Below are 15,906 nucleotides of genomic sequence, written 5' to 3'. Positions count from 1 at the left end.
ATATATATATATATATATAAGTGTATATATAGTATCTCTAGAGCTTCCCTCCCCCCCAAGAAAAGCAGCAGTGACTGAAGCAGGTACAGCACGCAGGAGCTGATCCTTCCTGCTCCAAGGCAAATGTGCCTAAGGAAAAGTGCAGGGCTCAGCCTGACAACTCATTTCCAAGCACATTACATTGGCATGAAGGGGGGAACTGGGGCGCTTGCTCTCCATCCCTTTGGGAACCCCCCTTGCTGCAGGCAGCTCTGCCTGCCCAGCCAGGGGCTCCAGACCTGCCCAGCCAGGGGCTCCAGACCTGCCCAGCTGCCTGCCCTGCACCAGGAGCCCCTGGGGAGGGACAGGCACGGGGGACTGGGAATGGCATCAACTCCTTGAGCAAGCTGCTAATTACCGGTGGAGAGGAAAGGGCCCTGCAGCTCAGACAGGGTTGCTTCATTTACATACTAGGCACTACGGATGATGATTGCTAGGAAGGTATTTACACAGGAGAAGGATCATACTTCTCCGTCCACTTTTCAAAGCTTGGGTCAGTCATAAACGCCACAATCTCATGAGGGAGTTTGTAATAAAAATGCAACCTACTGTGTCTGTCAGGATTGTCTAGGAAGGACAGGGAACAGCTGCAGCAACAGCCAAGCACACAGGGACAGGCATTGCCTCTTTCACCCTAACAGGGCAGAGACAAATCCACAGCAGAACCTCTCAGAACCTGAGAGAAACAGCAATTTCCAGAGGCCAATAGCACCTCACGGGCACGACACTCCCAGAACTGATGCTGGAGCCCTGGGGCTGCTCGTGCAACACCAGACAAACCTCCCCTCACTGCCCCGTGCGTGGGTGACAGCAGGGCCCTCACCCCCAGCTCAGCCCCTGGCAGAGCCTGCCTGGATCGCTGTGCAGAGGGAAAGGGGCAGGAAGCATTCTGCAGCCTTGCCAGGGAGCTCAGGGCTTTTCTCCCTCATGCAGCTGCTCCTGGTGCTCACTGAGAGCCCAGAGGGGCATTGCCAGAGCCCCCCGTGCTCTCTGCACCTGCCGAGCCTGCACAGCCAACCCGGGCATGTGGAGCTCTGCAGGCACAGCCTGTGAACACCCTGCAGGGCTCCCTGCAGCCTCCCACAGCTCTGACAGCCTGGGAGGACAGCTGGGGGCTCCTGGGGGCTCTGCTCTCCCGAGGCAGCAGCTCCAGGTACCTCAGGGGCTGCAAAAAATTCCCACTAGGGCTTTCCTGCCCCAGGAGCTGCACACCTCAGCCCAGCTTCAATCCAGGCTGAGCACTGTGAGGGGCCCTGCCCAGAGCTTTGCTGGGCTCTTTCCCAAACCCAGGGGTGTGTCGGGGGCCATCGAGCAGCTGTGGAGCCCCAGCCCTCAGGAGAGGGGTCTTGCCTTGCCCTCCAAAGCCTGACTGGTCACACAACAGCCAAAGAAAAGGTGCAGGAGTGGATAATTTCTGCCCTGCTCGTGCAGCTTTGGGGTTCGCTTTTACCAAAGAGCTGGCTGGGTGACTGCTGCTGGGAATCTCATAAAGCATTTTAATAGAGTTTATAAATATTGAACTACAAAAATAGACAGCTCTGACTGCACGGGCACACCGAGGGTGAGCGCGGGCAGGCCAGGCCTCGCCAGTCTATGGGGGTGATGCCTTTCAAGAGGTTTCAAACTGAACTGGAAGGAAATGGGGTCTGATGTCACCCTGCAGCTCCCCCTGCCCACACCAGCCCTGGCTCCAGGCAGGGCCGAGTCCCCAGGCCGGGGGAAACCTGCCCTGACAGCACAGGTCCGGCAGCACCGGGGCAGAGAGACCTTTGCCCCCCCTCCTAACGGTGTTTCACAACACCAGGAGCGGGTTGTAAAGCTGAGGGTTTGGCTGGAAATGGGGCCAGGCTGCCCCGGCAGGGCCAAGGCAGGTCTGTGTGGCTGCGGGGCTGGGAGGGACTGGAGGCCACGGGGGAGGACCGGGGGGCTCAGCCTCAGCAGCAAACCCAGAGCTGTGGATGTGGATGTGACTGAGGACAGAAATGCTGGTGCCGAGGGGAGAGCACAGGGGGCACAGGGGGCACAGGGGGCACAGGGGGCACGGGGGCACAGGGGCACAGGGGGCACGGGGGCAGCCCTGCCCCAGCAGCACACGGAGCCCGCTGAGTGACCAGGGAGCCGCGGGGTGTCCGGCAGGAATGGACACTGCCCGTCCCGGCCCTTGTCCAGCTGCCTTGGCTGAGTCTGTGTGTGAAGGTGGTGAGGGGGAGATCCGGGCTGGAAACAGCCAGACCCTGCTCAGGGGAGCTCGGGACAGGCCGGGCCAGCAGAGCATCACTGTCCCTGGGGAAGGGGATCCCTCCGTCACCCACATCAACCTCCTTCAGCCGCCTGCCTGCTGGAGAGCCTTCCTGGGGATGTCTGGGCCCTTTCCCGTGCCCGGAGCCGGGGCTGAGCCCACCCAGCCGTGCCCAGCCCTGTGCTGCCCCGCCCCGGGCCAGGGAAAGGGGCCCGGTGCCCCCTCTGAGGGCAGCAGCAGCAGGAAGATCTCATCCCAAAAATGCTTCCTCTTCTTTCTTTTCTCTCTTTCTCTCCTGGCAAGCTCCGGACAGGCGTGTCCCCATCACAGCCCCGGTGCTGGGCGCTCCCCCGTCCCGCAGCATCACCGGTCACATCCCCGGGTTGGATCTTTCGGGGGCGGCTCCTCCCCGGCTGTCCCTGGCCCGGACCTTTGGGCTCCTCCCCGGCTGTCCCTGGCCCGGACCTTTGGGGTCTCCCCCGTCTGCCGGGGGCGGGGGGCGCGTTCAGGGCTCCGCTTTCGGCCGCCCCTTCCCCTGCACCAGGGGACGGGGGAAAGAACCTGGGCCGGCCCTGCCCCGGCCGCTATTCCTGAGCGCGGGGGGCTCCGTGGGGGGCTCCGGGCCCCTGCCCCCTGCCGGGCTCGCCCCTGCCCGGCCTGGCCCGGCCCGCGGGGTCCTGCGGGGGCTGCCGGGGGCTGCGGGGGGCGGCGGGGGAGGCTCGGGCGGGCCCGGGGGGCTCCGGGCGCTGCTGCTGCCGCGGCGCGTAGAGGAACAGGGCCGGGTCGGGCATGGCATCGGGCTCCTCCCGCGGGGGGTCCCGGGGCCGGCCGGGCGCTCTGTGGCCGCGGCGGCGGGGCCGGGGCTGGGCCGGGGGATGCTCGGGGAGGCGCTGGGCCGTGGCGTGGAGCTGCAGGGACAGGTAGGCGGCCGCCTCCGTCTGTTTGTGCAGCTCGGTGTCCAGCACGGTGACGCGGTGGCTCCGGCGCTTCAGCTCCTCCAGGAAGCGGCGCTCTTTGCTGCGGAGGCTGGAGCGCAGCGCGGCCACCAGCGTCTCCTTGTGCCGCAGCTCCTTGCGCAGCTCCGCGTTGTCCTTCTCCTTCTCCCGCAGCTGCGCCTCCATGGCCCGGCACTTCTCCTCCAGCTCGCGGTCCAGGACCTCTGCGGGCGGGCACAGGGGGTCAGGGGGCTCTGCCCTGCCGGGCCCCCAAACCTCCCGCACTGACCCTCCTGTCCCGGCACTGACCCTCCCGGGGCCGTTTATGGGGACCCAGAGCCCCCTGTGAGCCCCCTGTGAGCCCCCAGCGGGCACAGGGACACTGTGTGACCCCCCAGGTGGGATCCAGAGCCCCCAGAGCCCCCTGTGAGCCCCCAGCAGGCACAGGGACACTGTGTGACCCCCCAGGTGGGATCCAGAGCCCCCTGTGAGCCCCCAGCGGGCACAGGGCCGTGTGTGACCCCCCAGGTGGGATCCAGAGCCCCCAGAGCCCCCTGTGAGCCCCCAGCGGGCACAGGGCCGTGTGTGACACCCCAGGGCGGGGGAAAGCCAAAGGCAGGTTTTCACTGGAGCGTGTTGTTGCCATGGAACCTGCTGCCTCTACCTTCGCTGCAGTGTTAAAATTCCCCATGGCAGGTAGTTTTTCACCCTAAAAGTGACTTCGAGTGTCTTCAGGAGGAGCGGGGGAGCACAAGGGCCGGGAGAGAAAAGGAAATGGTGCCACAAAACCATCGGCACAACTTTGGAGGGACCTCTGGCCTCGAGCCCCGGGACTCCAGAGCCTGGTTAGTCAGGATGGAGATGCCAATCCAGGATTGCAGAGGCTGCGCTCGGCAGGGGAGGAGCCTCCATCCTGCGAGGGGGATGGGGGTTTGGGGAATGCTGTCCTGGGGCAGGATGGCCAGGCAGGTGGGGAATCCTCACCTTGGGGTTCTGGGGCCGGGCTGGACTGGACTCCTGACCCCAGCCCCGACTGGACTCCTGACCCCAGCCCCGGCCGCTGCTCCAGCCCCCAGCCCTTGGCAGCTGCAGGCTGGCACCTGCCCCTGCTCCCTGGCCTGCCCAGGCCTGCTCCCTTCCTCTGCAATAATCTGCTTTTTATGGTGTGATTGGCAGCCGCTTACAGCCTCAGCTCCTCGGTGTTTCTGCAGTTTATAATGAGGTCTCAGGGAAGCGGTTGCAGGCGGTAATTATTGCATGAATGGCATTAGGAGAACAATCATTTGATGGCACCGTAAATGAGGTGCTGCCCCATAAACGTGGCAAAGGGATTGTGCAGCCCTGAAAGGCTGAAGGCTGGGCAGGCACCGTGGATGAGGTTTGCTGTGTTGTGGTTGGTGACACCCCGGTGGCACCTGGTGGCCTGGGCTGCAGCCCCTCTGCCAGCAGAGCCCGCGGGGGCAGAGAAGGGACCCCCGGCTCCATGGGAGGGGCTGGAGTTTGGGATTCCCATGGAGGCAGCCATGGACTGTGTGAGGGTGCCAAGGGTGAGGACCCTGCAGTGAGAGCAGCCCGCACCCACCCGGGACCGGCTGTCCTGGGGACAGGGCACAGCCTGGGGCCCACCCGGACCGGCTGTCCTGGGGACAGGGCACAGCCTGGGGCCCACCCGGGACCGGCTGTCCTGGGGACAGGGCACAGCCTGGGGCCCACCCGGACCGGCTGTCCTGGGGACAGGGCACAGCCTGGGGCCCACCCGGACCGGCTGTCCTGGGGACAGGGCACAGCCTGGGGCCGGTGCAGGGGCCGTGCCCGGGCAGCGCCGGGGAGGAGTTTCAGTTTCTCTCTGGGACAGAGGAGGGAGAGCAGCCAGGCCGCTCCCAGAGCAGCCCCTGCCGGGGCTCCCGGGCAGCACCAGCACTGTTGGGCTGCCAGCAGGCTGTGCTCGCTCCTTCCCAGCCCTGCCCGGCCCCACCGCCCTCGGGCAAGGTCCTGCCCCTCCCTGCAGCCCTGAGGGCCCCCTCTGCCCCTCTCTGCACCCACACCTCCTCCCTTTATCCTGTGCGCTCACCTTGCTGGCGCGCCTCCAGCTCCTTCATTTCCAGGTCATGGCTGAGCTCTGGAAGAGAAATGCAACAGGACTGAGGAGGAGCATCCCACCCGTTCCGTGCTCCCCGTGTCCCCCTCTGCATCCTCTGAGGCACAGGACATCACTGGCTGCAGGGCTGGCTCTGCCCAGCCCACAGGGGAGTCTTGGAGCACCAGCCACGGGCTGAGCTAAAAATGGGCAATTCTGGCAATTGATGTGTTGTTAAGCAGCCTCATGGCCAAGACACTGTCTGCTCCTCTGACAATGCCTTTCCTTTTGCTAAGAGGGTTGCTGAAGCATTTTCAGTGAATTAAACCAGGACAAAGAGCAGAGCAATGGATTGAAAACAGACCAAAGTGTAATCTGCCCCCCGAAGCATTTCATCATTTACTGCTCCAGGCTGATCTCTGCCCCTGCACATGACGCAGGCGAGGATGGCCCTGTCCCAGCCCCGTGTGCCTGCAGAAGGATCCTGCCCTGCTCCAGGTAACAGGGACTCCCAAATCCCTTCCAAATCTCAGGAGCTGCAGCCCCCACCTCTCTGCCCAGCCCCAACGTGCTGCCTCCTCCCTGCTGCTCTCTGCCTGCTCCCTGTCCAGCCCCAGGTACAGCAGCAGGGCACAAAGGGCAGCTCAGGGACCTTCTGCAGTTCACTTTACTCTGCACTCTTCCAGACAGTGCCTTTTGAATTAATTATCACAGCCCACCCAACCTCTAACAGCCCTGAGCAGAGGAAGAGAGTGGCAGCAGCATTCAGTTATTTGGGGGGTATTTTTTTCCCCTGAAAATGAGTTCAAATGGTTAATCTTTGCCCTACATTTTTCTTTTAATCTGCTTTTGTGTTGACTGTAATCCTCATCACTGCCATCCTTCTGAAACTGAACGCTTGGCTCAGGCTGCTCTGCCTTGTCTGTCTTGGAAAACAAATCTGTGTTGGGAAGGCAGAAGTACCTGAGAACGTAATGCAGTTTCTGGAAAGCATTCAGCACTCTCGTCTGCCCTGGTGGGAATCAATGGCCATTGTGCTATTTTTCTGAGGCTAAAATAATAGGTTTGGAGTCTCAGATGTATTTCAAATGAAAACCAAAGCAGCTGCCTATTTCCAAAGACATCATCCTGCAGAGCAAGTGCAGCAATGATGCACAGCCTGGGGTCCCAGTTTCTGTGCTGGGGACAGGGGGCTGGTGCTGATCTGCTTCAGTGCCATCCTCATGACCTCTGAGGGGCAGCTGAGAGCCACCTCAGTGGGGGGGAGAGCCTTTTCCACGGGGATACCTCGGAGAGACCAAGGGGATAGTGAAAAAGTGAAAACCAACAGTGCCAGGGCAGCAGGCAAGGCTCCACAGGGCCACAGTGGGGAAAAACTGACTTAGAGACTCTACTCTCCTCCTGCAAACAGCCCCCCAGATAAGGACACTCAAATGTCAGCAAAGTCTCATTAAAACTACCCAGGGGTTGCCCCCATCCCTCTGGCAGAGCCACACACCTCACCCAGGAGGACAGGACCCCTCTGGTCAGATATGGCTGTCCTTGGTCACACTGGGAAGGGGAGACCACTCGTGCAGTGGGCTCATTTCAGCCCGTGGGGACAGACCCCCCAAGTTTGATTCAGGCAGGAGAACCCCCCTGTCTTGCCTGCCTGAAGAGGCCGTAGGTGAAATCATTAAAACAGTGAAACAGAACAGCAAAAGCTCAGAAAGGATGGGGGGGAAAATTGCCAATTTTAGCAGTGCAGACATTTCTTTGTTTCCCAGGAACCTGGGAAAATGAGAGGCTGGAAGACAAGGAGTAATTAGCTGTGGCTGAATTATTGATGAGAGCAGCAGCACAAGTTGGAATGAGTTTCAGTGGTGGCAGAAGGCTGAGCAACCATCACTCCTGCAGGGGCTGCAGTGGGGCTGGGCTGGGGGCAGCTGTGCTCCCCTCACAGCCAGGCAGGGCCCTGAGCCTCGTGCTGCGGCCTCTGCATCCTGCTGAGCCCCATGTGAGCACCCCAGGGTGCTGCAGGGGCTTTCCTGCCCAAGGTGCTCCCCGAGCCGTCGGCTCCCGCCCCGGCGCTCACCTGAGCAGTGCTTCTGCAGGCGGAGGATCTCCAGGTGCAGGTCGTGGAGCAGCTCCATCTGCTCCTTCTTCAGGAAGGCGATGTGCCGCTGCACGCTCTGGATCTGGTGCTCCAGGGACACGGTCTCCATCGCAACCAAATTCACAGTCCAGGCCTGCAGGGAGGGGAGATGGCTGGTGATGAAAAGTGCAGCGGGGCCTTGGAAGCCCCAGCCCCGGAGCCCCTGTGAGGGCAGAGCTCCTGGTGCAGGGTGGTGCCTTCTCTCCTCGACCCTCTAAAAGGGAACTGTGGCTGTGGGCAAAGCAGCCCATCCCCAGGGAATGGCCCCAGCCCTCTCACCTTCCAGCTCCTCTGGGGCCGGCTCCTGTCCTGCCTGCTCTGAGACTGCACAGGCAGAAAATCCTGCTGCACAAACTCTGGCATCATAGCATGCATGTCTGTGCTGAACTTGGCCCTAGGAAATACTTTATCACCGAGTAGGATGCATCTGGGACAGGATTGCTCCCCGCCGTGTCCAGGTGGGAGTTGCACCAGAGATGCTTTTGGCTCTCACTTGACAAGCCCCACATTTCACAGCAGCAACTGCAGCGAGCGATCCAGCACATGAAAAATACAACATGCTCTGTCTAACCCGATCAGCACTGCACGGCTGGGAGAGTCATGTTGTCTTCCAGGAGAAGGAACATCTTCCCTGGTAATTTGCCTGGCAGACAAGGGCTGCTGGCAGCCGAGCTGGGCTGGGGGTCCATCCCCACGTCATCAGTGGCCTTGGCAAAGCAGCTGCAAAAGCCGCCCACCTGTGCTGCTGCACAGAGAGATAAAAATAACCCCTGAAAGAGCCCTTTATCCCAAGAAAATAACATTTTGTGGTGCGTGGAATCTGTCCTTGCTCCCTCCACACAGCCCAGAAGGAGGGAAGCTGCAGCAAATCAAGATAACCTGGCAGTGCTGGGTGAGTGGCCGGACTCAATGACCTGAGGGGTTTTTCCATCCTGAATGATTCTATGGGGAGATGCTGTGCCACAAGCCTGAGGGATGGGGTGCATCATCCTGTCCCTGGGCAGCTGCTTTGCACACCTGACTCCCGTTTTTGTCTCTACAGAAACTGCAGAACCAAACAACACTGTGGCTCACTGTTCCAGCACCCCTGGCATGGTCACGTAGGGCATTTTGCAATTCCTGCAACCAGAATGCATTTAAGATCAATCCCACAGCCAGTGGTCTTGGCAGTTCCCCAAGGTCAAAGCTTTGTTCCTGCCAAAGGCTCTGCAGATCTGTGACAGCTCCACAGCCAGGTCTCCACGTTCCTGTATTTGATGAGGTGGGGTTGCAGGCTGGCTGGGCACCCAACCTGCTGGTAGAGAAATGATCCAAAGTGCATTGTCCTGTAGCTGTCCCTACAGAAGTGACAAACCCAGCAGTACCAGGGGGCTGGGGCTGGCCGGGCTATCCTCCTTGGAGATCCATATGTCCTGGTGCCAGTTCAAGAGTTATGGGAGTTCCCTGGAATCTGCCAGAGACCAGGAATGCAAACCACACCAGGGGTACATCCCCCTGCCAGCCTGGCCCTGGTGGGCTGAGCTTCTTGATGGGAGTTGTGGTACCTCATCTCAGGAAACATCAGAAAGTAGGTTGGCCGAAGCCCGGGGGACATGTACTGCTATTTTCAAGCACTTTGTTCTGTCTAGCTGAAATGTCTTTAGTAGAAATGGCTGCATTGAAATTTCCCTTTTCCCCTTAAGTAGGAAATTGCTCCTTTTTTTTTTTTTTTTTTTAACCAGTGAAAATGTTTTCCTTTAAAAATAGTTGATGATTTCAAGCTGCAAAGAAAGTAAAAAAAAAAAAAAAAAAAAAATCTGTAATTGAGATGTTTGTTGTCTCTCATTTGGAAGCAAAGAGCCTTTATAATTTACCTGTGTACGCAGGAAAAAAAACCAAACCTGTCTCCAGAGTTGCAGTGGGAAATCCTTAGTGGGTTTGAAGCAGCTTTGCCTGTCCAACATGACTTCCACATTTCCCTTGAGAAACAGCTCTCAGCTTGTGGCAGGAACATCTGAAGTCCCACATGAGGAGTGAGCACCTTGTTCTGTTTAGCCATGAACCTCCCACCAGTGCTAAGGGCATGGAGGGAGGCAGGGGGGGACACAGAGGCAGCAGGGCAGGAGCTGCCTTCACTGGACATGAGGACAATGCTGGAAACAGTCGTGCTGTTGGCCAGGAGCAGTGATGGGAAGAGCTCTCCAGGGATTCTGGGGACCCGAGGCTGCAGCTGTTCACCATTTGCAGCCCCATGGGGGGACTGTGTTGTCCTCTGCGGGTCACACAGCTCTGCCTCCCAGGTGATGATGCAAGAGCCAGAGCTGTGAAGGAAGATGCAATCTCATCCTGAGGCTTAAGTGGCATCAGTGTTGGTAACTTTACCAGAGGGCAGTAGGTGAGTGTTTGTGTCACCGAGGCAGTGTCCACCTGGTTCTGGTACCCCAGAAGCAAACTCTCAGCATCTGGTATTGTCTTTCCATTGCTTCTGGAGGCAAGAGGGATGGCAGCAGCACCCTGGGCCTTTGGTTTGATGCGTGCCTTCTGTCGTTTCACACAGTTCGATCCTTGGGCGGTGTTGGGAGTTAATAAGGATTAGCTGCTGCTGCTGCTGGCTGGTTTAACATGTGCAGGGTCACTGCAGCTCCCAGCTGGAAACACCAAAACTCCCTGTGCCCAGGGCTTCACAACACCCACAGTGGTGATGACCAAGTCTGTGCAGTGAGCCATGGCAGGAACTTTCACCCTGTTCCACAGACAGGAGAGCCAAAGCACGGTGACAGGGGCTGCCCTTCCCTCCTGCTCCTCCTGCCCCAGCTGGGTGAGTCTGGCTCCCAAAGGGGGGCTGTACTGCATCAAAGAGGGACCCCATTGGGTGCCCCCACTCTGATCCCTCCCTTGCTGCTGTAGCTGTTACTTCTCCTTTCCAGACCAGATCCAAGATGTCAAGGTAACTGGTGGTGGGAACTCTCACAGTGACCGTGTACTCTGTGACTTTGATGAGTTATGTATGAGGTTACAACCCCAGAAAATAATGTCATTCATAACAAAAGCCAGGAGTAAGTGATGGCAGTCCTCTTTAGCTTGAGGGATCCTCTGTGCCGTGGAGCTTCTGAGAGCTGTACATGTGCCCAGACAGCAGCAGAGGAGGCAGCAGTCAGTGAGCACTGTGCTTTGCCCCTTCTCAAAGGTGACACCTGCAGCCTGGGCTGGCCCTGCTCCCTGCAGAGCTCTGCCTCAACACTCCTCTCCAGTTTTGGAGACTGGACATCCACGGGGCTTTGCTCCACCACAAGAGCTTTCCAGGAACAAGGTTCCCTTGATCCTCCAGGGTTTTGAGCACAGAACTGATGAGGCAGCGCTGGGCTCAGCCCCCTGCAGTTCCCCACATGGAGTGACCGTGGGCATGTCCTGACTGCTCAGCCTTGCTGTGCACCTGCCTCTAAACTATATTTTTTTATTCTGCAGCCCTTGTCCTTTCACTGTGCAGCCATGACCTTTAGCACAAGCACATTGGGAATCCTGATCTCAGCTGCTTCTTTCAAAGTGCTGGTGGGAAACCCCAGTGAGATTTACAATTTCATCCCAATTTATCAAACTCTCATTTCACAAACCGAGTGAAGCAGCCTCTTGGAGCAGCTCCAATGACCAGTTCAGTTGCAAGTCTACCAAGAGCTGATTTCCTTTGCACAGACAGGTTGATGGAGAATTTGCTTCCAGGGCAAAACTCTGCTTAAGTCTGCTGTTCACTGGAAATCAGAATCCTGAAACTCTGACCCAAGAAAAGCCCTCCATCCCAATGATGGGAGATGCAGCATTGCATATCCACACACCATCACACAATGGTCAGGCTCTTATCTCTGGGATTATTATTCCTGCTGAATGGCAAATTATCTGGAAGTCAGAGGGCCTGAGGTTTGCAGGAACAGGTCGATAATTTGTCCTGCTGTGGCTGCCAGCAACCCCTTTTCCATCACATGAAAACAAACACAGGAATAAACACTCACAGACACCAGAAATCCATAGTGCTGGGTATTTACGACTCAAATAATATAAACTGCAGCACTTTATATAAATGATAAAAATAATATAAATAATATAAATAATATAAATATATATTATTTATAAATTTATAAATAATATAAATATATTTTATAGATATAAATATATAATAAATAAATATATATTATGTATATAATATATATAATATAAATATTATTTATATTATAAATATTATAGATAATATAAATAATATAAATAATATAAATAATATAAATAATATAAATAATATAAACTGGCAGCCACTCAGCTGGTGTATCCTTAAATGCAGGGAAAGAAATCAGGCAAGCAGGGAGCCCAGAAACTTGCAGAAGGTCACAGAGGCAGCGGCAATGCCAGGAATAGAAACCAGAGGTGAAATCCCGGCCTTGAAAAAGTCAGTGGGAAACCTTCCCTGATCTCAGCAGAGGCAGAATTACCCCCGGAGTGCCGCTCGCTATTCATTATCTGCCGGTATCTATTTACAGATAAAATCAATACGGATGGCGATTATAAATTATTGTGTTTCTCGCAATTCTCTGGGCAGAGCGGCCCGAGGAGCGGCCCCGGCGGGGTCTGTCGGGAGCTGCGGCTGCTGAGGCCCGGCCGTGCCTTCTCCTGCTTTCCTCCTACCCCGGCTCTGCCCGGGAGCGGCACCGGGCCCGGCACGGCTGATCCTCCCACCCTGCGGGGCCGGGGACAGCCCGGGGGGCTCGGGGGACCTTGGGGACAGTCCGGGGGGGTCGGGGACAGCCCGGGGGGCTCGGGGACAGCCCGGGGGACTCGGGGGCCTTGGGGACAGCCTTGGGGACCGCGGGGACAGCAGGGACAGCCCGGGGGGGGGGGTCGGGGACAGCCCGGGGGACCTTGGGGACAGCCCGGGGGCAGCCCGGGGGTCTCGGGGACAGCCCGGGGGGCTCGCGGGGGAGAAGGGACGGCCCGGGGGCGGGGGAGGCACGGAACCGGCGGGGTCACGGACCGGGAGACGCAACTTCCAGAAGCGGCACCGGGGGGGCCGCGGGGAACTTCAGCGGGGCCGCCCCCGCCGCCCCCCTCGCCCCCGCCCCGCGGCCCGGCCCGAGCCCCCCGCCCCGCCCCCCGCCCCGCGGCCCGGCCTTACCTGGGGGGAGCTCCGGGGGGGGCCCGCGGGCCGCCCGCTGGGGGTCATGGGCCGGGGCCGGGCCGGGGCCGCTCCTGCTGCCCGCGCTGCCTGCGGCCGCCCCGCCTCGCCCGGCCCGGCCCCGCCGCCCGTAAACAGCGGCAACGTGACCGGAACTGGGGAGCTCCGCCGGGCCGGGCGGGGATGGGCGCGGGGAGAGACCCCGGGCCGGGGGAGCCGCTCCGGGGCCGGGCCGTTCCCGGGGAGCCGCAGCGGGGCCGGGCCGCCCATCCCCGGGACCACCGGCGGGGCGGGGCGGGGCTCCCCTGACCCCCCCCTCCCCTCCCCTGGGCCCTCGGGGCTCTCGGGGTCCCTCTCGCTCCCCAGGACCCTCGGTGGGGCGGGGGTTCCGCTCCCCGGGACCCTCAGGGCGCCCCCGTTCTCCTCCCGGGGTTCGCGGCCGCCGCTGTCCGCGGTGCTGAAACCCCAGCCCGGAGGGTCCCGGCCCCGCCCGCTCAGCCCCGGCTCGGGGACCCCCCGGGCGGCCCCAGGAGGTCTGGGCGGGGGGCTCTGTGTGTGTGGGGTGTCCCCGGGGGCCGCAGTGTCACCGCCGCTCGGGGGTCCCGGTGAAACGCGGGCCGCACCGGGAAACTGCCGGGCAAAGCGGCAAAGCTGCGGCCAGAGAGAGGATGAGAGAGAAAACTTGTTTACTCAAGTGGGTACTGATTTTTTCATGCCTTTTGTTTGCGGTGCCCGGACCAGCTGGGGTTTGGCGTTCAGGGATGACTCAATGCTGTGCGCCTGTTGGGCGGGGAGGGGAGGCCGGGAGCGCTCCTCGCCGCGCGGCGCTGACGGCACAGGGAGGTGGCCCCGTCCTCCCGTCAGCTGACAGGCTGCTGGTCCCCTTCCCGCACCCCCCAACGAGCCTGGAGAGCGCGGTGCTGCTGCTCTGTGCTGAACTGTGCTCCCTCTCCCCGTTAAAGCTGCTGCAATCCTGCATATCCAGTGTCCAGCCAGGGATATGTAGGGGAGCTCACAGAGTGTGGTCTGGGCTATCACTGCCATCCCACACCCTTCCCTCCCTCCCCGTGAGTGCTCCCAGGCTCTGGGTGAGTGTTGGTGCCCCACAGACCCGGCCAGGCTGTGCTGTGGCCAATAGGATGCTGTGCCTGCAGCAAGGCACAGGCTGCAGGTGTGAGACAGATGTTTGGGACATCTCTGTGCAGTAACAGCCAAGGGCTGAACCCTCACCTGGTGCACAGTGCTGTGGCCCAGCCTGGCCTGTTGTTTCTGGCAGGAGAGAAAGGCTGGGCTTTGTGTTAGGGCTCATCTGTGGAGATTAAGTTTAGCTCACACAAAGAAAGAAATCATTAAATCAGGAGAAAAGATGAGCAGTGTGGCCTGAAGGTCTGCACATGCACACACAAGAAGCTCATTTGCAGTCAGTTATTCAGACAGATCTGCTTGCAGCCCCAGACAGCACAACAGAGGCCTCCCAATGCTCCCAACTCCTATGTGGGCCTCCTCTCAACTCGTGTTCTCTGAACAGTGAGTTCTTCCTGAAACCAGAAGTTGTTAAGAGGCCACAGACTCCTGCAGGAAGGGGGAGAGTGCACCTTTTCTTTTCCAGAGCAGCCCTGTCTCACATGGAGCCCCTCTCACCCATGTGTGACCCGCAGGTCAGTGCTGGCCCAGGTCACTTGTCCCTCTCAGGGCAGTGTGCCATGTTTGGGCTGTGAGGATGTTTTCACTGTCTCCTTGTGTCTCCCCCTAACTCGAGCAGCAGTGAGCTACAGACGGGGATGGGGGCAGGAGGGAGGGGGAATGTTTGAGTGCATCATGTTTCACAAGGTTTGTACAATTTCCATTGATTTTCCACTGGATAAAAGACAAGCCTGCAGCCAAGGTCAGGCACTCAGGGACAGAGAGCTGCTCTGTAAATGAGGTCATCGCTTGGGATGCAGCTGCGGGGCGGGACAGCAGCAGGGAGCAGCCCGTCCTCTGTGCCCAGCACGGCACAGGAAACGTCATCTGCCTCCACAGTGAGCACCCGGCACCTCGGGCTCACCCTGTGCGCACGGGCTGCTCGTGTATCCCACCACCAGTTCCACCATTAACTGGTTCCACTGGCAGTTTTCTTGAGCAGGACATGAGGTGGCAGTTCCCTTTGCCACCCTGATGTCCTGCACTGCAGTTGTGCTGCAACTCCTCCCCACTCCCTGCTCGCTCCAAGAGACAGGAGCTCCTTCTCAAACGAGCCTGAGGGTACAACACAGTGAGGCAAAACCGGCAGGAATACCAACTGGGGAGGAATTGGAGGGTCCCTGCTGCCATTTCAGATGGGTGACTGAGCTCCAGAGGCTGTTGGGCAGAGCCAGTCAGCTCCTTGCCAGCTGGGAGACACCTCACAGCCCTGTGCCAGCGCTGGCAGCCCCTGCTCACGGTGACCCAGGGGACAGCAGGCCTGGGGACACCCAGCGGGTGCCTCAGCTCCGGTTCTGCTGCGGCAACGCGGCTTTTCCCCCGGTTCGGGGCTGGTGGAGACCGGGGGGATGCAGGATGGGAATGCGGGGATGGGGAATGTGGGGATGGGGAATGTGGGGATGCAGGATGGGGAATGCGGGGATGTGAGGATGGGAATGTGGGGATGCAGGATGGGGAATGCGGGGATGGATGCAGGATGGGGAATGTGGGGATGCAGGATGGGAATGCAGGGATGCAGGATGGGGAATGTGGGGATGCAGGATGGGAATGCGGGGATGTGAGGATGCAGGGATGTGGGGATGTGAGGATGCAGGGATGAGGTGTGCGGGATGCGGGCACTGCGGATGGTTCTGCGGGCGGCAGCTCTTCCCAGCGGGGCTGGGCCACGTCGCTGCCGCTGCTCCGGGCCGGCACTGACCTCTAGTGGCACCGGCGGCGGCACCGGGCCCGGCCCCGGCGGGGACAGCGGTGAGGATTAGCGGCACCAGCACCCGCGGCCGGGTGTGTTTGGGGCGGTGTCTGTGTGTTTGTGTCCGTGTGTGTGAGTGTGTGCAGGCCATGCTCCCGCCGTGCCCGCCCCGGACACCCCGCGGCCGGTGCCGGGCGGGCGGGGGGCGGCTGGAAAGGGCTGGGGAAGGGCTGGGCAGGGCCGGGGCTGGGCAGGGCAGGGCTGGGCAGGGCCGGGCAGGGCTGGGCAGGGCCGGGGCTGGGCAGGGCAGGGCTGGGCAGGGCCGGGCAGGGCTGGGCAGGGCCGGGGCTGGGCAGGGCCGGGCAGGGCTGGGCAGGGCCGGGGCTGGGCAGGGCTGGGCAGGGCTGGGCAGGGCTGGGCAGGGCCGGGGCCGGGGCTGGGCAGGGCTGGGCAGGGCTGGGCAGGGCCGGGCAGGG

General features: G+C 60.2%; 1 protein-coding gene across 1 annotated transcript; it reads right to left on the bottom strand.

Moving 5' to 3' along the window:
- Nucleotides 1–2,862: 2,862 nt before the first annotated feature.
- Nucleotides 2,863–7,509, bottom strand: CCDC92B (coiled-coil domain containing 92B; the record flags this gene model as incomplete). Its single annotated transcript, XM_083875089.1, has 3 exons — nucleotides 7,365–7,509; nucleotides 5,285–5,332; nucleotides 2,863–3,437 (listed from the first exon to the last, which is right to left on the bottom strand). Exons 1-3 carry the CDS (start codon nucleotides 7,492–7,494, stop codon nucleotides 2,863–2,865), a joined length of 753 nt encoding a protein of 250 aa, XP_083731215.1. The 5' UTR covers nucleotides 7,495–7,509.
- Between the last annotated feature and the right edge of the window lie 8,397 nt (nucleotides 7,510–15,906).

Source organism: Zosterops lateralis (genome assembly GCF_965231275.1).
Source record: "Zosterops lateralis genome assembly, chromosome: 19".
Classification (NCBI taxonomy): domain Eukaryota; kingdom Metazoa; phylum Chordata; class Aves; order Passeriformes; family Zosteropidae; genus Zosterops; species Zosterops lateralis.
The sequence above is the reverse complement of the archived record's forward strand: the minus strand, read 5'-3'. Positions and strand labels throughout refer to the sequence as shown.